This window comes from Oncorhynchus tshawytscha, linkage group LG04 (genome assembly GCF_018296145.1).
Source record: "Oncorhynchus tshawytscha isolate Ot180627B linkage group LG04, Otsh_v2.0, whole genome shotgun sequence".
NCBI classification, from domain to species: domain Eukaryota; kingdom Metazoa; phylum Chordata; class Actinopteri; order Salmoniformes; family Salmonidae; genus Oncorhynchus; species Oncorhynchus tshawytscha.
The window spans coordinates 45351419-45374388 of NC_056432.1; the positions used below are offsets into that span (position 1 = coordinate 45351419).

The 22970-nt window shown below is 42.9% G+C and overlaps 1 protein-coding gene across 1 annotated transcript; it reads left to right on the forward strand.

Annotated features, from left to right (window-relative positions):
- The first annotated feature begins 464 nt into the window (after window positions 1-464).
- Window positions 465-22710, forward strand: hspb8 (heat shock protein b8). Its single transcript, XM_024418238.2, has 3 exons — window positions 465-1211; window positions 6810-6873; window positions 21521-22710. The coding sequence occupies exons 1-3, from the start codon at window positions 815-817 to the stop codon at window positions 21684-21686; spliced, it is 627 nt and encodes a 208-aa protein (XP_024274006.1). The 5' UTR covers window positions 465-814; the 3' UTR covers window positions 21687-22710.
- The last annotated feature ends 260 nt before the right edge of the window (window positions 22711-22970 follow it).

Here is a 22970-nt window from a genome sequence, read left to right on the forward strand (position 1 = left end):
AAATCCATGTAAAATCCTAAATAAAATGGTATTTCATTCATAGCCTACAGGGTTTACTTGCCATCTTAATTGTTTCAATACCTATACAAAAAAAGCTGAACTATAATGTAGGACGATAGTGGTTGCTTACTGTTTCTTTACTGTTGGGCCAGATACAAAGATACCGCAAATACATGTCGTTTACATACTGACGAATTTGACTCATTAGCAATTAGTTTTATCCGTATGGTGACATCAGCGTGTTTTCCCCTTGCTCTCCTCCGCGTCTCCCCCTTTCCCTCCCTTCGTCTCTCCCCCTCAGGCACGCTTGAAGCCATGCGTTATTTTCTATTAAAAAGATGAGTCACCGGGGAGCGATCATTTCAACAGACAAGAATTTGTTGGACTAGTAACACAACAGCTAATGGCTAAACTTGGACGGAGAGGGAGGGTCTTCTGTGGTCAACTGTTGCGTCGCGACCGGTTGCGCCCAGAGGCACTACTGTGCACATTCACCGCCAGGGAGAAGCCATATAAAACGGTTGACCAATCGGTATAATGTCAGTTCAACTCATAGAGGGTATTAAACTTCTAGGATACTAACTGGAGGGGTAGTTATAAATCAATGTCCTTGGGTTGAAACCGTTCTTTTTGATGATCCAATCCGTAACTGTCATGAGCCCAACACGGGAAATTATCAAATTAACAACTTTCTCTCTCTCATAGACTACTAAATATTTATACAATTCGTAGAGGTGTCAGCTTGGGGAGAGTAAACTTGGAAAGGGTAAACATTTTTTCTTACTTTTCTTCTTTGGGACAACGACCGGTAAACATGGCAGAAGGAGACTTCTACACTCTTGGAAGTAGGCAGAGGGTCCCCCGAGATCCGTTCAGAGAGAGTCCGTCAATCGCCTCCCGATTTATGGACGATGACTTTGGGATGTCCCCTTTCCCCGAAGACTTGTCAATGGACTGGCCCGGCTGGGCTCGGCCTAGCCGGCTCAGCACGCGGCTTTCCGCACCGTTTACTGGCACTCTGCGCACTGGGTTTCAGCCAACGCGCGCATCGACTGGGCAGACGCCAGTGTATTGCACGAGATACAGCGAGTCCCCCCGCAGCTCTCCGACCCAAACACCGGGAGAGCCCTGGAAAGTGTGTGTGAACGTCCACAGCTTTAACCCAGAGGAACTTAATGTCAAAACCAAAGATGGGTTTGTAGAAGTGTCAGGTGAGGAAATCTTCGAAACCATACAAAAGTTACTAATATCGCCCTTATAAATCGAAACTAATCCAACTAATCCAATCCAGAATTGCTTGGAGGATAAATAAGAAATACTAACAATGTTATTTTCATTTTAAATTGTACCCAGCTAGCACATTTAGTTCCTTGGAAATTGTGGAAACATGTGTTTTTGGTTTCACATTGGTTGTGGGAAAGAAGCCATACTTTCCTGACCAAGTTAACATTTGTTCTACGGTTCTGAGAACGTTTTACTCTGGTTCCTTGAAGGTTTTCCTGTGAGGGTTTATTAACACTCTGAGAACAGAAATTATAGGTTATTTGGAGGTTTTTTAATAACTTTGTAAAATAAATCCACTCAATAACACCGCTAGCTTATTTTGTGTAAACTTTTGTGAACTCCTAGCAGAGATAGGACACATGGAAATTAATGCAAATACATGTATTTTTTATTGTGACACCAGTACCTATAATCTTCTGTTCTCTATCCATGGGTTGCGATCCAAACAGTTAAAACACACACTCGTCCACTTACACTTACTTGCCTTATGCCCTTGGGGGAATCCCCGTTGTCATCATGGTTGGGCGGTCCAAATGACTAGCCAAGCAAGAATAGTTTGCAGCGTAAGCCCCTCAGCCCTTGTTTTTAGTCGGCTTTGCGAATGTACAATTATATTCACTCCGGGATGAAACTCCCCATAATTAAATTTGTGACGATTGTACATCTGCTAAGAAAAGTCTGCAAAAACTTAAAAAATACATCAATGGAGAAGTCAACATACACGTGTAAGTAAAAACGAATGCAAATCATTTAGAAATTGTGCTACTAATGCACAAGATGGCACAAAAACCTCTCATATGTCTCTTAATGTATGTTAAAATGTTTTTATTTGGTTATCTTTTGGAAATTGTAGAAATAAAAAAAATTCCTAGGCAGGCTAACGTAAGTTAGCCAATTCATGTGCTAGCTATCATACAGTAGGTGTATATTAATAACTATATATTTAATAAGTAGACATGCACTCATAATTGACTGTAGCGCATATAAAGCACCTACAAGCTACCGGTGGCTGAAAACACAATCATTGCAGGATGAATGAGTGACGAATTTCCGGCCAAGGGTGGTCAATTTAAAAATCATTCCTTCCTCCCTCGCCCCTTGCCCTGCAAGTGTATACTTGTCAGACGTCATGATACGTCATCAGAAGTGTCCACTTAATTTGAGGGCTGAGGGGATTAGGGTGTGTTTTTGAAGTGTTTGGACCTCACCCACGGAGTTAGTCCACTGTGCCACCGGATAGAGCTAGCATGCCATGTTTTTTTATGCATACAATGTTATTTTTTTGTCAATTCAAACAGACTCCATTTCAAAGGAAACAAGCACTCATTAAGATCAGGTGTGGCTAATTAGTGGGTGCGGCCAACACACCTGAGCACACTTAACAAGATAGAGGAGACAGTTTTGTTGATGAGTTTTGTTGATGCTGAACGGAATGTATAGGTTTTTAAATAATATTTTTTAGAACGTTCTCTAAACGCTACCAACATTTTCTTCTGGTTTTTATGGAACATTTTCTTCACATTTTGAGAACTTAATGTATGTTTTTACATTTCTGAAATTCCCACAGAAGAACATTGTTTCTTAACGTTCTCGGAACAATTTGAGAACATGACTTTAAATGGAACAATGAGGAAACCTGTAGGAAAAGTTATGCTGAAGTACTGAAATTCACACAGAAGAATGTTGTTTCTTAACGTTCTCTGAACTATTTGAGAACATTCCCAATGTCAAACCAGTTGGAAAACATTCCAAGGACATTGCCCACATTTAAATACAATGTAACCATGTTTGAAGTTTTATGAAACGTTCTGTTAAACTATTGAAATACAGTACCAAGAAAATAAAACATTTTTGTCAAGTTCCTTAAATGTGCTAAGAATGTTCCAAAGCCAAGCAATTATCCTGCACCATTCCCAGAAAGTTGTGGGAAGGTTGCATGCAAAATTACCATAGGAAAACGATGCTTTCACCAACTCTTATAAACATATGATTATCAGAATGTTGTGTTCTAGCTGGGTAAAGTACCACAATAGATAAAGTAACACAATAGACATTATTGACAAAATAGTTATATTCATATTTTAAATATTTACATAAGTTATTCACATAGTCAGCTCATATCAGCTCATATCAAGGGATGTTATGATATCCTGCTCTACAGTATGGGCAGTAGGACCCATGACTTGCAGATTGCTAGACCAGTTCATCAAGGCTCGGCACCTGTTTAGATTCCTTCAAAATCACTCACCAATGCGCCAGATATAGATTTAAGTGAGGAAGGCCCATGACAACAGTATCTGTCCACAAGAAGATAAGCAACACACTACTGTTAGTGTTTAACACTGGAGAGAGAATGTTCTGGAACTATTACTCTGCCTGGTGATAGCTGACTAGACCCTTCAGTATTTATTCAATCATAAGCTTGTTGTACTACCATGCCCTGATTCTAGGAACCAAAAACATGAAACAGCTAGGTTCTGGAAGTATTATTCCATTTCTGCCCATTGATGGCTAACTACATCCCTTCAGTATTTAGCCAATTCATATACCAGTAATGTTTGAGTTTGTTGTGTTACCATGCCCTTAACTGATTTACAGAACAGAACTGCCCTGATTGTTGAACCTAATAATTTTAAGGGCTATATTAACCTCCTGTCCAGGGCATCCATATAATCGTTGAGTTTGTTATGTATAACCAGGTCCTGATTGTATAGACAAATAAGCGTAAACAATATTACAAGCTCTCCATGGCTTCTTTAGAGAGTAGACTAAATATTTAGGGAACAACTGAATAATGCCAGGGATAACCAGCACCTAGGCAAGGTCTGAGGGAAGTAGAGGCTAGTGTAGGCTACAGAGAGAAGATACTAGGCCCTATACAAGCTTTTTATAAACACATTGTTGGTATGCCAGTTGGGTCATTTAGTCAGCTAGCTGCCTATCTCCGTGGCTCTGCCTCAGTGACCTCGTTCTAAAAGTCTGCCTGTGTGGGCGTGTCACAAGCATGTTCAAGCCGGGGTTGACGTGGCCTCTCCGGGCTTCCTCTCATGTCACAGTTTGTACAAAGCAAAAGTTAACCTAACATTGGCTGAACAAGGTTTTTGCCTCATCATAGTTTCTAGGCTGTCCAAAGCAGTGTGTCCTTGAGGCTGCAGAAAAAACTATGTTTAATAAATGGGTGTAGCCTACTGTATATTTGCAATTAAGGTCTGAGTGTGTCACCAGGGCAGTTTGGAATGTGTCATCTGTACCACAAGGGACTGAGGGAGGATGAGAGGTTCTGGGAGACTGAGAGAAAGCCTGTGGTTGTGTTTGTATTCTCTCCAGACCAGAGCTCACACTGCAGGGGTATAGCGTTGCACATAGCTGGGCAGGACCGAGCAGAGGGGTGGAGGGTAGCGGCTGCTACACTGACATTTAGCATGTAGAGCAGCTGCACAGACAGAAGTCATAAACAGAACTTTATTAAGATGAAGCCTTCATTCTGGGGCTTTCCAGATCTATTTCTTTATCTCACTCTCTCTGTTTGTCAGGAATATATGTGTTTGGGTTGGTGAGGTCATACTTTGAGAAGAAGCAGGGTTAAGATGGGAGGAGATGGAATGGTGTCTTTTGTCATCATTTCTGTGAATATATGACCCACCCTTACACCAGGGACACGACTAAGTATGTACTCTTTGTTTACATCAGTCCACAATCCTGGGAATTAGATAATGACACTGCTATAAATATCTTTAGAAAAATATTTGAGAGATAATTTTGCCAATTATTGCAAGGGTTTGGATTTCAACACCCAGACCCACTTATCAGAAGCTGTCTATTATGTCATAAAAACGATACGGATAATATGTTTTAAAAGCTTTGACAGGGCATATATATACAGTTGAAGTCAGAAGTTTACATACACCTTAGCCAAATAAATATAAACTCAGTTTTTCACAATTCCTGACATTTAATCCGAGTAAAAATTCCCTGTCTTAGGTCAGTTAGGATCACCACTTTATTTTAAGAATGTGAAATGTTAGAATAATAGTTGAGAGAATGATTTATTTCAGCTTTTATTTATTTCATCACATTCCCAGTGGGTCAGAAGTTAACATGCACGCAATTAGTATTTGGTAGCATTGCCTTTAAATTGTTTAACTTGGGTCAGACGTTTGTGGGTAGCCTTCCACAAGCTTCCCACAATAAGTTGGGGGAATTTTGGCCCATTCCTCCTGACAGAGCAGGTGTAACTGAGTCAGGTTTTTAGGCCTCTTTGTTCACACAAGCTTTTTCAGTTCTACCTACAAATCTTCTATATGATTTGAGGTCAGGGCTTTGTGATGTCCACTCTAGTACCTTGACTTTGTTGTCCTTAAACCATTTTGCACAACTTTGGAAGTATGCTTGGGGTCATTGTCCATTTGGAAGACCCATTTTCCACAAAGCTTTAACTTCCTGACTGATGTCTTGAGATGTTGCTTCAATGTATCCACATAATTTTGCTGCCTCATGATGCCATCTATTTTGTGAAGTGCACCAGTAGTCCCTCCTGCAGCAAAGCACCCCCACAACATGACGCTGCCACCCCCGTGCTTCACGTTTGGGATGGTTCTTGGGATGGTGTTTTCTCCAAACATAACGATGGTCATTATGGCCAAACAGTTCTATTTTTGTTTCATCAGACCAGAGGACATTTCTCCAAAAAGTACGATCTTTGTCCCCATGTGCAGTTGCAAACCGTAGTCTGGCTTTTTTATGGTGGTTTTGGAGCAGTGGCTTCTAGGAGACAGAACGTGTCTCCTTCCTGAGCGGTATGACGGCTACGTGGTCCCATGGCGTTTAGACCTGCGTACTGTTGTTTGTACAGATGAACGTGGTACCTTCAGGCGTTTGGAAATTGCTCCCAAGGATGAACCAGACTTGTGGAGGTCTACAATTTTTCTTGGACTTGGCTGATTTCTTTTGATTTTCCCATGATGTCAAGCAAAGAGGCACTGAGTTTGAAGGTATGCCTTGAAATACATCCACAGGTACACCTCCAATTGACTGAAATGATGTCAATTAGCCTATCAGAAGCTTCTAAAACCATGACATAATTTTCTGGAATTTTCCAAGCTGTTTAAAAGCACAGTCAACTTAGTGTATGTAAACTTCTCACCCACTGGAATTGAGATATACAGTGAAATAAACTGCCTGTAAACAATTGTTGGAAAAATGACCTGTCATGCACAAAGTAGATGTCCTAACCGACTTGCCAAAACTGTAGTTTGTTGACATGAAATTTGTGGAGTGCTTGAAAAACGAGTTTTCATGACTCCAACCTAAGTGTATGTAAACTTACGACTTCAACTGTATGTATATGAAGTGATGTTTAGTCTATTAGTCTGTTTTCTGTGTCTAGTAACAGAGATAGTTTCAGGGTCTTATCTTCCTCCTTGACCTGATACTGGCCATGCAACAGAGGTTACACCAATTGACAATGTATTCTTGTTTAGGGTTATTGAACTCTGCTCATTGGATTTCATGTTTTTTTTCCACAGGAAAACATGAAGAGAAGCAAGAGGAAGGAGGTATAGTGACAAAGAATTTCACAAAGAAGATACAGTAAGTATCCATAGCTACATGCAACAATGATAACAACAGCAACAACAGCCAATAAACACATACTCCCTTAGGATTACTTTGCTTAGCGTCCATATCTCACAGGTAATCAAACATTTCAAACACATCATATGATCCCATTTCAAAGTTGTCACTCGTTCCTCGATGAGCAAAACAACAACCTTTAGCCTCCCCACAGGGAATCTATCAGATATTTCAAACATCTATTTTGATACGATCCAATATAACCAAATAACACAACTGATAAAGGAACACCTTACTGCACAATGGGGACTGTGACGAGACACAGCCATTTTATATATCTTGTATGGTCATTTGCACTGTATTATGTATTAGACCTAGACATTGTGTGTATGAACTGATATGCAGGCTATGTGTGACATTTTAAATGTATGTAGTTGAGTCCTTGACCAATGATGTTCTGTACTATGTATTGTGTCATATTTCATGTGGACCCCAGGAAAAGTAACTGCTGCTTTTGTAGGGATCCTAATAAATAGGATTAGTTAGTCAGGATTAGTTACTGTCTCCCCACAGGTAATCCATCAGACATTTCAAACATCTACTGTCATATGATCTCATATCAAAATGCCAGCTAAATGGCCCAGTAACCCAAGGCAGCTAGGGGACAGAAGTTTCCATACGGCCATGCCCCTGTTAATTAGGACTATGGAACATCAAACAGTGGTGCTAATCACATGTATGGGAGCACTGGCTACCTATCAAATGGTACCCTTTCCCTACATACTGCACTACTTTTGACCAGACCCCTATGTGCCCTGGTCAAAAGTAGGGAATATGGTGCCATTTGGGATACAGCCACTGTCTTACAGGCACGGTGGAGGTGGCGTCACGTCAATGTTATTAATTTACTCTTGGCTAATTAGTAGGCAGCTAGTCGGCACCGGCACCAGCACTACTCTCTCTCTTCATATCACCAAGTCTTGTAATTGTAATCCCACAGATCACACACACACACGCACACACACACACACACACACAGACACAGACACAAACACATTCACACACATCGTTCTCCAGCTAAGCGAAACACAAAGCAAGAGACAGACTGAGAAATAGAATAGTGGGTATATAAATAACTGTCCTCAATACAGAAATCCTCTGGCTGTAGAGTACAGTAGGCTACCCTCAGTGGAGAGAGAGGAGACATTCCTGTATTGCCTAACTAATATAATCTATTGTTATAAGTGAAAAGGGCAAGGGGCTTGAGTCAGTCTGTAGCGCTGAAGATCCGCGATTGTAATTTCAAGGTAATTTCCGATTGAGCCAACATATGCAGCATTTACCATGAATGTCTCCGCAAACGGAAATGCCATTTAATTTATTTTGCGCTATACTGCGGATCTTCAGCTCTACGGATTAAATCAAGCCCTAGAGCTTGTTATTAATTTCAGAATATAAAATTCTGCTGTGTGTCGGAGCCAAGCCCAGCCCCGCCCTCCCATAATTTTTTATAAAACACAGCAGCTTGTGCCTTTATTTCTTAATTAACTTATTGTGGTCTTACTAGCATAGGATCTTGGAGAGAGGAGTGCATACAAATCATTAACTATTTAGGATTTTTCTCTGACTCTTCTGTGGTAAAGGTATAGTGCATCAACAAGGTTAACTACTTATGTTATTCCAACCTGGGATAGACGTAGCATAGTAAATGAAAATCCAGGATACTTAAATGAGTATGATATGTTTGGAATTGTATTATTCATTCGTGGGTGTCCATTTTTTTTTTTTTTTACCTTTATTTTACTAGGCAAGTCAGTTAAGAACAAATTTTTATTTACAATGACAGCCTAGGAACAGTGGGTTAACTGCCTGTTCAGGGGCAGAATGACAGATTTGTACCTTGTCAGCTCAGGGGTTTGAACTTGCAACCTTCTGGTTACTAGTCCAACGCTCTAACCACTAGGCTACCCTGCCCCCCATATTGTATGATATGTTACGAATTATAATTCATAAGATATATTACGAATTATAATTCATAAGATATGTTACGAATTATAATTCGTATGATATGTTATGAATTGCAACCTATACAATATGTTACAAGTTTGCAATATGTATGATATGTTATGAATTCCAATTTGTTGTGGCTAACGTTAACTGGGTGGCTAAAGTTAACGTTAGCTAGGTGGCTAACAGTAGCTAGGCTAGGCGTTAGGGTTAAGGTTAAGAACTAGGAGTTAGGTTAAAGGGTTAGAGGAGGATTTTGCTAATATTCTAAGTAGTTGCAAAGTAGCAAATGATCTAAAATGCTAAAGTTGTCCGTGATGAGATTCGAACACGCATTATTTGGGTTTCTAGACATTCGCAATATACACCTACCCATCCACCCCGACCAACCACCCTACTTTAGTTGCTGCCTTAAGTAACCTTCTGCCTTATTTATCCATACCAAACATAACATATCATACTCATTTGAGTGTTCCAGATTTTTGTTTACTATGTTATGTCTAGTCTTTGAGACCAGGCTGGCTATTGTCATAACTCTCCTGAGAAGATCTGAAGGATCAGGTTACAGTCGGTCCGCTCTACAGTGCCCTCTCTCTCTCCCGCAGAGGTGGAGGGGGCCGCTTTATGGCGGTCGTAAAATACTCTGCTTCTGGGCTCTGTAGTATCGAGATTGGAATGTGACTGTGGATCACAGAGAGACACTTGGACATCAAAAGGTTGAATAATTGAACACTATTTCTGTATTCCAAGCAGTTGGGGTGGTCCGTGGACACTTAATGAACAGTCATGTCGAGTTTGTTTCATTTGGTGACCTCATGAAGGACAGGAGACACACAGTACTGCTTCTTTGTTTGTATACACTTCTCAATTATGGGGTTTGCATCTGTCGTTGTATAAAATAAATTATTAAGCTTAAGAATACTTTTGGAAAGATAACAGTGTGATCTTAGTCTTCTAAATGAGAATTGTTTTTAATAGTAACTTAAGATCAGTCAGTGGCCACGCCCCCATGAGCACAGACATTACACGGTGTCATGGAATGGGCCCTTTTCTACTCCTGTATAAAGCCACCGGTGCCAAAATTTACATTAGACCAGAAAACAACGAAGCTGTCGCCTCATGTTGAAGTGGTTGGCAACTCTACCAAAGGACAAGACCAGAGAACGTGGAGATCATTCCCACATTGAAATAGCTAAGAAACCTACAAACTAAAGAATTAATATTCAGGCTGCAGCTGTTTAAGTACTTTAGTCTGGTAAACGCAACCGGTCGAACAACCGAATGGCACTGTGACGTATCCATTATAACAAGCTACAACTACGAAAGACTTTGATCTCTGGGGGAACGCAACCAGAGACTCTCTGATTAACTACACTGCTCAAAAAAATAAAGGGAACACTTAAACAATACAATGTAACTCCAAGTCAATCACACTTCTGTGAAATCAAACTGTCCACTTAGGAAGCAACACTGATTGACAATAAATTTCACATGCTGTTGTGCAAATGGGATAGACAACAGGTGGAAATTATAGGTATTTAGCAAGACACCCCCAATAAAGGAGTGGTTCTGCAGGTGGGGACCACAGACCACTTCTCAGTTCCTATGCTTCCTGGCTGATGTTTTGGTCACTTTTGAATGCTGGCGGTGCTTTCACGCTAGTGGTAGCATGAGACTCTACAACCCAGAGTCTACAACCCACACAAGTGGCTCAGGTAGTGCAGCTCATCCAGGATGGCACATCAATGTGAGATGTGGCAAGAAGGTTTGCTGTGTCTGTCAGCGTAGTGTCCAGAGCATGGAGGCGCTACCAGGAGACAGGCCAGTACATCAGGAGACGTGGAGGAGGCCGTAGGAGGGCAACAACCCAGCAGCAGGACCGCTACCTCCGCCTTTGTGCAAGGAGGAGCAGGAGGAGCACTGCCAGAGCCCTGCAAAATGACCTCCAGCAGGCCACAAATGTGCATGTGTCTGCTCAAACTGTCAGAAACAGACTCTATGAGGGTGGTATGAGGGCCCGACGTCCACAGGTGGGGGTTGTGCTTACAGCCCAACACCGTGCAGGACGTTTGGCATTTGCCAGAGAACACCAAGATTGGCAAATTTGCCACTGGCGCCCTGTGCTCTTCACAGATGAAAGTAGGTTCACACTGAGCACATGTGACAGACGTGACAGTCTGGAGACACCGTGGAGAACATTCTGCTGCCTGCAACATCCTCCAGCATGACCGGTTTGGCGGTGGGTCAGTCATGGTGTGGGGTGGCATTTTTCTCCATGTGCTCGCCAGAGGTAGCCTGACTGCCATTAGGTACCGAGATGAGATCCTCAGACCCCTTGTGAGACCATATGCTGGTGTGGTTGGCCCTGGGTTCCTCCTAATGCAAGACAATGCTAGACCTCATGTGGCTGGAGTGTGTCAGCAGTTCCTGCAAGAGGAAGGCATTGATGCTATGGACTGGCCCGCCCGTTCCCCAGACCTGAATCCAATTGAGCACATCTGGGACATCATGTCTCGCTCCATCCACCAACGCTACATTGCACCACAGACTGTCCAGGAGTTGGCGGATGCTTTAGTCCAGGTCTGGGAGGAGATCCCTCAGGAGACCATCCGCCACCTCATCAGGAGCATGCCCAGGCATTGTAGGGAGGTCATACAGGCACGTGGAGGCCGCACACACTACTGAGCCTCATTTTGACTTGTTTTAAGGACATTACATCAAAGTTGGATCAGCCTGTAGTGTGGTTTTCCACTTTAATTTTGAGTGTGACTCCAAATCCAGACCTCCATGGGTTGATAAGTTTGATTTCCATTGATAATTTTTGTGTGATTTTGTTGTCAGCACATTCAACTCTGTAAAGAAAAAAGTATTTAATATGAATATTTCATTCATTCAGATCTAGGATGTGTTATTTTAGTGTTCCCTTTTTTTTTGAGCAGTGTATTATCCAGCAGACGGACCAGCAATCACAGAGAAGGACAACAAAGGCATAAACTCGTAAATATGTCAATTGCAATTTCTTTTTGAATGAGCGGCTGTTCATGTTTAAAGTATTAGCATTTCCAGTGTAGTTATCAACTCTGAATTTCCCGCTCTTGCGCTGTCCCCACCCCTTTCCTTTGTCTACCAAGCTGTGGTTTCGTCCACTAGGGACTTTTCTTTGTGTCATATGTTAGTAACCATTGTATGACCTACTGTGTGTGTTTATGTAATTCTGTGATTGATTAGTTATTTAGTAAATACATTTTTTTGCCAATTTGTATATCACTGATTCATGATTTATGATGCTAGGGTTCGTGCAGATATCCAAGGGTTTGTCACATTCAGGAATGAGACTGATGAGGTAATAATACATTAATAGAAGACTGTAATCGATAAGATAGTAAATTATCTGTAGTGTTATATTGGGGAAATTGTAACTCTATAAACAACATTTTCCATAGGTGCCCCCACTTCCTGGTTAATTATCATTCCATGATTCGTTTAATCACAGAATAATTACACAACGAGAATTGATTTGATAATATAACAGTCTACCGATTTAATGACAGCAAATGCTACGACACTATTCTAAAAAACAAATACTCAATGGCTCTCTGTGTATCTCTCTGGAATGTAATTCCTATGTGTTTTTCTGTGAAGGTCTCTCTCTGTGCTAGCTATTTGGTTTGTTATTCAGGGCTGTGGGTGGATTGTCATTGTCACTTTACCTCCTGTCTCTCTCTTCCCGCAAGCCCTGTTTCACTGCCTCTCCCCCAAAAAAAGCATATTGGACAGTTTCGGGCAGCCATACAGAATCAATGGGAGAGATAAAAAGCTATGTAGCCAGAGGTGTATAAAATCCCCAGCCGGACAGACACGATTATGCAGTCGGGTGTGTCACGTAATAAGCCAGCTGAGTGATTTGACTTTGTCAGAGAGACTTGCTGCATTTGGCTCCCTAAAAACAGGGGACTGTGAATTGGAGCCTTGAAGCCTGGGATGATTTATTATGGGGTCTTCATTCATTTCCAACGTTCCACACATGAGTATGTATGTCTGTGGTATCTCTTTCCCCTTGATATGCCACTCTTTACCCTTGCTCTCTGGCTTCCTCAGACTCGGACAGGCAATTGTCAGTTATGTGTAAAGATGGTAGAGAGACTGTAGAGGGGTTATGATAATGAAATGGAGGCTGGACTCTAGGTCTGAGTCTGAGTGTCACGCCCTGGTCGAAGTATATTATGTTTGTCTTCATTTATTTGGTCAGGCCAGGGTGTGACATGGGTTATTGTGGTGCGTTTTTGTCTTGGGGTTTTGTGTGGTGTCTAGCATAGTCTATTGCTGCCTGAGGTGGTTCTCAATCAGAGTCAGGTGATTATCGTTGTCTCTGATTGGGAACCATATTTAGGCAGCCATATTCTTTGAGTATTTCGTGGGTGATTGTCCTTATTGTTCATGTCTCTGTGTTTGTTTGCACAAGATGGGCTGTTTCGGTTTTCACGTTACGTTTATTGTTTTTGTATTGTTCGTGTTTCATCTTTATTAAAGATGTATCGAACTAACCACGCTGCATTTTGGTCCAACTCTCTTTCACCCGAAGAAAACCGTAACAGAATCACCCACCACAACAGGACCAAGCAGCGTGGTGACAGGCAGCGGCAGCAGGAGCTACGAAGTTTAGAGTATACGACTTGGGAGGAAATAGACAGGTGGCGGTCGACCCAGAGAGAGTGCCGGAGCCCGCCTGGGATTCGCTGGAGCAGTGCGAAGAGGGCTATAGGAGAATGGAGTCAAAGAGACAAGCACGGCAGCGCAGAAGGAAGCCCGAGAGTCAGCCCCAAAAATTTCTTGGGGGGGGCTCAGGGAGAGTGTGGCAGAGTCAGGGTTCAAACCTGAGCCAACTCCCCCTGTTTATCGTGAGGAGCAGCGATCACAGGACTTCTGGACGTGGGAGGAGATATTGGACGGAAAAGGACCCTGGACACAGCCTGGAGAATATCGCCGCCCCAAAGAAGAACTGGAGGCGGCGAAAGCGGAAAGGCGCTGGTATGAAGAGGCAGCACGGTGACGCGGATGGAAGCCCGAGAGTCAGCCCCAAAAATGTATTGGGGGGGGGGGCTCAGGGAGAGTGTGGCAGAGTCAGGGTTCAGACCTGAGCCAACTCCCCCGGTTTATCGTGAGGAGCCAAGGAGGAGACCAGAACCAGAGCCGATGTTGGAGGTGAGTGAAGCAGAGACTGTGAAGGAGTTAATGGGGAAAGTGGAGGAGAGAGTTATGAGGGAGTTGCTAGGTTGGTGCTTTAGGTACGATATTCACCCGACGGAGCATGTCGGGGATTTGATGGCACCTGGGTCAGCGCTCCATACTCGTCCTGAGGTGCGTGTTAGTCGGCTGGTGAAGATTGTGCCAGCCTCACGCACTAGGCCTCCTGTGTACCTACCTAGCCTTACACGTACGTCCTGTGCCAGCCCTGCTCTCAGGCTCTCCAGTACACCTTCACGGTCCGGTCCATCCTGTGCCACCTTCACACACCAGTCCTCCGGTGGCAGCTCCCTGCACCAGGCTTCCTGTGCGTGTCCTCGGCCCAGTGCCAGCACCACGCACCAGGCCTTCAGTGCGCCTCGCCTGTTCAGCGCTGCCAGAGCCTTTCTCCTCTCCAGCGCTGTCGGAGTCTCCCGCTTGTTTAGCGCTGTCGGAGTCTCCCGCCTGTTTAGCGCTATCAGAGCCTTCCTCCTCTCCAGCGCTGTCGGAGTCTCCCGCCTGTTTAGCGCTGCCAGAGCCTTCCTCCTCTCCAGCGCTGCCAGAGTCTCCTGCCTGTTCAGCGCAGCCAGAGCTGCCAGCCTGCATGGAGCAGCCAGAGCTGCCAGTCTACATGGAGCAGCCAGAGCTGCCAGTCTGCATGGAGCAGCCAGAGCTGTCAGTCTGCATGGAGCTGCCAGTCTGCAAGGAGCTGGCAGTCTGCAAGGAGCTGCCAGTCTGCAAGGAGCTGCCAGTCTGCACGGAGCCGCCAGAGCTGCCAGTCTGTAAGAAGCCGCCAGAGCTGTCAGTCAGCGTGGAGCAGCCAGAGCCGCCAGTCAGCATGGAGCAGCCAGATCCGTCAGTCTGCCAGGATCCGCCAGTCAGCCAGACTCTTCCAGATCTACCAGTCAGCCAGACTCTTCCAGATCTTTCCAGATCTGCCAGTCAGCCAGACTCAGCCAGACTCTTCCAGATCCGCTGCAGTCAGCCAGACTCTTCCAGATCTGCCAGTCAGTCTTCCAGATCCGCCAGTCAGCCAGACTCTTCCAGATCTGCCAGTCAGCCAGACTCTTCCAGATCCCAGATCTGCCAGTCAGCCAGTCAGATCCAGACTCTTCCAGATCCGCCAGTCAACCAGACTCTTCCAGATTCGCCAGCCAGCCAGGATCTGCCGGATCCAACTACCTGCCTGAGCTTCCTCTCAGTGCTGAGCTTCCTCTCAGTGCTGAGCTTCCCCTCAGTGCTGAGCTTCCCCTCAGTGCTGAGCTTCCCCTCAGTGCTAAGCTTCCCCTCAGTCCCGAGCTATCCCTCAGTCCCGAGCTACCCCTCAGTCCCGAGCTGCCCCTCAGTCCAGTGGGGTTCTGGGTGAGGACTACTAGGCCATGGTCGGCGGCGAGGGTGGACTATCCTAGGACGCGAGGGGAGGAACTAAGACATTGATAGAGTGGGGTCCACGTCCCGCGCCGGAGCCGCCACCATGGACAGACGCCCACCCGGACCCTCCCTATTGTTTTGATGTGCGTCCGGGAGTCCGCACCTTAGGGGGGGGGGGGTCTGTCACACCCTGGTCGAAGTATATTATGTTTGTCTTCATTTATTTGGTCAGGCCAGGGTGTGACATGGGTTATTGTGGTGCGTTTTTGTCTTGGGGTTTTGTGGGGTGTCTAGCATAGTCTATGGCTGCCTGAGGCAGTTCTCAATCAGAGTCAGGTGATTATCGTTGTCTCTGATTGGGAACCATATTTAGGCAGCCATATTCTTTGAGTATTTCGTGGGTGATTGTCCTTATTGTTCATGTCTCTGTGTTTGTTTGCACAAGATAGGCTGTTTCGGTTTTCACGTTACGTTTATTGTTTTTGTATTGTTCGTGTTTCATCTTTATTAAAGATGTATCGAACTAACCACGCTGCATTTTGGTCCGACTCTCTTTCACCCGAAGAAAACCGTAACACTGAGTCCCTGCCCTTTAAAAAAAAAACACGTCAAATTTGCAGTTCCACACGTCCAATTTGCAGTTTCACATGTGAAATCACATTTTCACACATGAAATAGCTGTTTTCACATGTTAAGCTTAAATTTCACACAGGAAACCATATTTTCACATGTATTACATTTAGAGTTTACATGTTACCACCACCTTCACATGTGAGGAGAATACTGTGTTTTCACATGTGAAATATGCAGTTTCAAGTGTTAAAAACATTGTGAAAATCGGGTATGCAGATTCACATGTGGGGTTGAAATCATGTTATTCTCCTCACATGTGAAAAGATGGTGTTAACATGTTGCAGTAGCAATGTTTCCACCGGGGATTTAGGGTGACCACATCTAAAAAGCCCAAATGCTGTACAAAGGATTTTTTAAAAACGATAACACGATTAAATAAACCACCTCCCTCTTTCCTGCAATTCTCCCTATCTTCGGTTATGTTACGCTGGCCTTTGCTTTCTCTGCCTTTTTTCCAGTTGTAAGTTTTGGCACATTCATTTCAACAACATAGCACCCTGCATCTCACTGCTGTTTTGCCTCTGAAGCCACAGTAATCAGGGTCAGTCCCGGTCAGTCTCTGGATGGGAGCTGGAAGTGGTGAAATATAAACATATGAAAAAGAATGTCACATGTGGGGAAACATTTTTTTCACAACGGAAAAACGTGAAAAATGTACGTGAAACTTCGCACGTGTCCCAAAACCACGTGTCTGAGTCGTACATTTTTTAACAACAACAAATGATTCAATAATTAATTTGTTTCACGTGAATTCAGTCCTATGTAGAATTTTTTTAAATTGTGTTGTTTACATTGGATAAAAGTAGAAACCATAGAAAATGACACATACACTACAGTTGAGGAACAATGGGAAAGCAATTCTGCTTTGAAAGTTGATCAACTTGTCACCCCACTTTTGAGAAAATGGCCCTTGAAGGTTCTTGGTACACCTACTTCTTTGTCTACACACATTCAGCATCCTTCACACCCTCTTTAGCCTAAAACCCCAACCCATCTCTTTAAAGATTCACATGTGAGGCGATGTGCTAAACAGAGTGAGTAGTGTAGTAAACAACCAACGTTTTTAAGACAAAAAATGGTAAAAGTAGTAGCCTAGAATAAGGAAAGATTCCAGGTAAAAATATATATGGCCTATATCCTAATCTGACTGCGGTGCAGGTCATGTTGTTCTTCACATTACCGTCTCTGGTAAACACACACTCAAATAAAATAAAATACAGAATACAGAAGGTGTAAATGGTACAGCGAAATGGTTACTTGCATATTTGCATAGTAGCGATATCAAAAACAGAAAGCCTCCAGATAATTATTAGATGACGCTTACCCAGACACATTGTCTAAATTGATGGGTCATGTGAAAGAAATGCTATAATCATCCCCCAGGCAGCTAAGTGGATGGGTCACTATTGTCTAGACATGTACACATGTTCATGAAATACAATAGATGGCTGTAATCACCCCCAGACACACCTGGCGGACTTGATGGGTCTTGTAATCATTTGGTGAAGTGGAGTCTTTTTGTTCAGCTAAACAATGAACTGGCATAATCTCAACTCATATTAAACTGATTGTCATAGTGGTAGTATAAATATGCAGGTAGCTAAAGCTAACCAACTATGTCCAATGCTAGCTAGCTAGCTAGCTAACATTAGGCTAATACAAGCAATGCATATAGTTTTCTGATTCTAATAATATTACTACACAGATCATACACGTAACTTTAACTAGCGAGCCAGCAAGCTATCGTTCACTAGCTAGCGAACAGTACGCTTTAACTTGCAATGAATATTACTTTCTGACTAAATTAGAAACTTATAATATATGAAAATGTAGCTAGACTCTTACATGGATGAACGGTTTATGGCAGACTGGAACAATTTAACTCCGTCTGTAGCTACATCTTGTGTAAGGGATTTCCTCCTCTTCTTCCGAAGAGGAGAGGCGAAAAGGATCGGAGGACCAATATGCGGCGTGGTAAGGGTCCATGGTTCTTTTAATAAGAAATAGTACACATGAACAACTGAATACAAAAACAATGAACATGGAATGAACGAAACCCAAAACAGTACCGTGTGGTGAAAAACACAGACACGGAAACAAACACACAGTGAAACCCAGGCTACCTAAGTATGATTCTCAATCAGAGACAACTAATGACACCTGCCTCTGATTGAGAACCATACTAGGCCGAAACATAGAAATCCCCAAATCATAGAAAAACAAACATAGACTGCCCACCCCAACTCACACCCTGACCATACTAAATAATGACAAAACAAAGGAAATAAAGGTCAGAACGTGACATCTTGTTTGGCCAGTATTGTGTCAAGTCACTCCGGTTCACACTGACCTTGGCATGTGCAGAAAGTAGCCCATCACAACTCTTTCCAACTGATCTGTCGATAGCGCCTGCTAAATTCGGGGCATCAATGTTGTTGAGTAAAGTAGCAAAACGTTTGTAATTGTTGATGGCTAATGTTATGTCTTTCAAAAAAGCCGTGTTTGAAAGGATAATCAACACAATCTGAGCAGCTCCCGTTATAGACATAAGCGTGCTACATGGCAGACCAACGCATTTCTGGCCAATATATATATATTTTTTAAATATGTTCAAATGCCTCTCCTCAGGAGTAGTAACGTGCAACATACATACGCCTAGCTTCCTTAAAGGGTCACATATGTGTGTCTGAAAACCATGTTTTTTTCATATGTGATTTTTTTCATGTGTTTCTTTTGTACGTAGCATAGGAACACTTGGCAGCTCATATGGAAACTCCAGCGACGGACAGAGAGCCTTATATGGCCAAGCTGCTTCACAAAGTCCAGAGACCAGTCTGTCTGGGGTCCGTCTTTTATTCTCTCTCTCTCTCTCTCTCTCTCTCTCTCTCTCTCTCTCTCTCTCTCTCTCTCTCTCTCTCTCTCTCTCTCTCATTAAAAGCAAGTCTAAGAAGCGGTAGATATGTTCTGTGACCTATTTCTATGCTTCCCTTTCTCAAGTTTAGTTTAGTTTTCTTTTACATTCAGTTTTGTACACCAGCTTTAAACAGCTAAAATGCAATATTTTTGGCTATAGAAAATATATTTCACAGCTATTTAGATGGTACAATGATTCTCTACGCTATAATTGCTTGTTTTTTCACATAAACTGACATTTGGCACACTATTAGAATTTTAGCAACCAGGAAATGGCGGAGCAATTTCTGCATACTGCATCTTTACTGTTTCGTACACACAATGTATTTAAAATAAGAAAGAGAATGTACGTTTAGATCATGCTTATGAAGTATTATATAACATGTGCTACTACAGTGTCATAAACCAGATTAGACCAGATAAAACTCAGCAAAGGTTAATCCCATGCTGACATTTATTAGGAATTGATAGCAGAGAACACAAGACCTCTAACTTTACCCAGAGCCATATGCTTCTGTCTGGGCTATATACTCCAAGGATATATCCTATCTAGCAACCAAGGTAATCTTTAAATCTCTGTTTGTTTATCTCATATTGGTCCAAACATATTAGTGTTTTGTCCAAAATGGCACCCTATTTCCTATAAAGTGTACTACTCCTGACCAGAGCCCTATGGGCCGTGAATAGGGTGCAATTTCAGAAGCAATCGCTTGTCTGTTTATCTCATATTGGTCCAATCATACCAGGCCTCCTCTCTCCATCCTTCTCGCTTGGCCCTCTACTATTTTCTATTTTTACCAATGACCTGGCATTAAACAAAGCCTGTGTGTCCATGTATGCTAATGATTCAACCCTCTACACGTCAGCAACCACAGCTAGTGAAATCACTGCAACCCTAGAATGGGTAGCCGATAATAAACTGGTACTGAACATCTCTAAAACTGAGAGCATTTTATTTGGTACAAATCATTCCCTAAATTCTAGACCTCAGCTGAATCTGGTAATGAATGGTGTGGCTGTTGAGCAAGTTGAGGAGACTGCAGTCCTTGGTTTTACCTTAGATTGTAAACTGTCATTGTCAAAATGGATTCAATGTTTGTAAAGATGGTGGAGGTCTGTCCATGATAAGAGATGCTCTGCTTTTTTGACACCACACTCAACAAAGCAATTCCAGCAGGTTCTAGTTGTATCTTATCTTGATTATTGTGCTGTCATATGGCCAAGTGCTACAAATAACCTAGGTACGCTGTAGCTGGCCCAGAACTGAGTGGCACGTTTTGCTCTTCATTGTAAATCAGAGGGCTAATATCAATAATATGCATTCCACGCTCTCTTGGCTAAGAGTTGAGGAAAGACTGACTGCATCACTTCTTCTTTTTATAAGAAAAAGAAAATTCCAAATTGTTTGCATAGTCAACTTACACACAGCACTGACACACACACCAGACATGCCACCAGGGGTCTTTTCACAGTCCCCAGTTCCAGAACAAATTCAAGGAAATGTACAGTATTATACAGTGCCATGATTGCATGGAACTGCCTTCCATCTCATGTATGTACTGACATGTGTAACTGATAGATGCAAACACACATGCACACTACATGTTAATGTTTTTAAATGTATGTACATTTTTTAAAGTATTTTGTGTGTAATGTATTTTCCATTATTTGTCGGAGCCCAATAAGACTAGCTGTCGCCATTGGCGTCGGCTAATGGGGATTGTAATAAAATAAAATAAAATCCTCCAGAATCCTCATAAACATTTTGACAGGCGGTAATGATATCTCACTCTCTCGCTAAACTATTTTTCTCTGTCTGTCACTCTGTCCCTGTCTCTTTCTCTCTCCCTCTTTCCCTCTCTCTCAAAACACATTTATGAGGAAGCCATTTATGCTAATTTAGTCATAAACTAGTTCAAAAACCAAGGGGGAAGAGGGAGAGGGAAATTGGTTGTTACCTGTCTGTCTGGCTGTTGAGATGAGCTGATTAGAAAAGTATGCAAATGGAAATTTCAGGTGATAATAAACTTTGCATCAGACAGCCATTTTTAATAATTGGAATCAGCCCTCATTTCTCAATCCTGCACCTGGAGCGAGTATGTCTCTTTTTTCTCCTTCTTCTTTTTTTCTCCCTCACGGCACTTGCGATGATGACGGCAGCCAGAACATTTTAATGAAAACCTGAAAAATGAGCGTTGGTCAAAGAAAGAAAAAAATGCTTTCAACATTAATTTAATCTGGAGCCAAGGTGTTAAATCCTCTGTTTATAACTGGAGGCTGTTATAGGTATCGACTAGATGTCAATCAAATCCATTTGTTAGCACCAAACAGTAGTTGCAGTACTGCTGAGGTAATTCAGAAAAGGTTCCAAAGTTTTTAAAGCACAGTTGTGTACACAATGTTTTGCCTTCCTTTCCACACCTCTTCTCTCTGTCTTTGTTGTTACCAACTTTTTCAAGACCCTCAAGCTTAAAGTTGTATGTACAAGTCTCTCAAATGTTCTTTCTCTCCCTCTCAGGATTCCAATCGACGTGGACCCTCTGATGGTCTTCGCCTCCTTGTCGCCAGAGGGTGTGTTGATCATCGAGGCACGGCAGAGCCCTCCCTACTACCTCTTCAGTAACGAAGGTCCTCATGGAGAGATGGAAGAGGCCAGCCAGAGCCAGGAGGCCACCATGGTCTAGGGTGAAGCCCAGGACCGAGCTCTCTTGCCTGGGGAGACACAGGCTCACCCCTGACCCCCTCGGGACATAATAGAGCATCCAGCAGAGTAGAGAAAGGGCTAACACAGGTTCAAAGCCATTGAGACCTTCTGCGTTATGTTGTTGGGGTGGGTCCGAAATGGCACCCTATTCACTATTAAGTAGTGCACTGAATATGGTCCCAAAGAAGCACTCTGATTTTCTTTTTGAGTGTTAAGTAATCACTCAATCACTCCCCTAAAATATATAATAATAACATGGTGTTTGTGTATCTCTTGGCAGCGAAGGCTATTTGGATCTGTCACAGATTTAATTAAAAGTCACAAACTAAATCAATACTAATCTCTCACAGTGGAGTTGCTATGTACAGTATGCATCCAGTCCCAGATGCAACACTGAACCGACTCCAGATCCTAAACTGAGCAGCCTAGAAGCCAGCTGGGGCCCATTCTGCCTGGATCATCCTGTGATGTCTTGGTTTTCTATCCGTATCCCATTTGTGATGAAAACGTCACTTGACAGAATGCTTCATATACACCATATTATGTTAAATGTGTAACTGAAAGAAGCACATTCAAATGGATCATCAAATAAAGTCATCCCATATGGCTTCATTTCTGAGTGGGAAGACTTAATGAAAGGGATATTCCCATCATTATAGTGTGTAACCTACTGTACGTGTGTTGAAACCGTATTCTACCCTAATGCAGGCCTACTGTCTGTAAATACATTGCACTTAACAGTACGTGCCAACCCATAGACACATCTATTTGAGAGCCATGATTACCCTACCTAGAGGTCTTACAAACGGATGTTCGCTGCATTTTTCTATTTGTGCATGTAATGATGACGCTGTGCTCGTTCTTGGTGCAAAGGGAATGCATTTTTGCTAGACATCTCCACTCCCTCCCCCCTCTCCTTCCTCTGCCCTCCCTCATCACCTTCTCTCCTCCTTTCCCTCATGTCTTTGTATTTGTTTATGCAATAAAACCTCCCATCAATCCCAGTGTGTGTTCACATCTGTGTGTTTTGTTCTGTCTGCCATGTACAGTATGGGCCAGAATCCAAGATGTCTGCCCAACAGTGCCCAACAACAGTAATTGGGTAACAGCTTGGTGTAAGTGTGCATCTCAAATGGTACTGTAATCCGTTTTTATAGTGCACTACTTATGGTCCATAGGGCTCTGGTAAAAAGTAGTGCACTTTAAAGGAAGTTGGGTGCCATTTGGGACGTAGACAAAGGATTGATTGATACAGGAGAGGTCC

Coding starts and splice junctions, on each gene's coding strand:
- hspb8 (XM_024418238.2), top strand. CDS start 815: ATGGCAGAAGGAGACTTCTACACTCTTGGAAGTAGGCAGAGGGTCCCC. Junction 1,212..6,809: donor TGGGTTTGTAGAAGTGTCAG/GTGAGGAAATCT, acceptor TTTTTTCCACAG/GAAAACATGAAGAGAAGCAA. Junction 6,874..21,520: donor AATTTCACAAAGAAGATACA/GTAAGTATCCAT, acceptor TCTCCCTCTCAG/GATTCCAATCGACGTGGACC.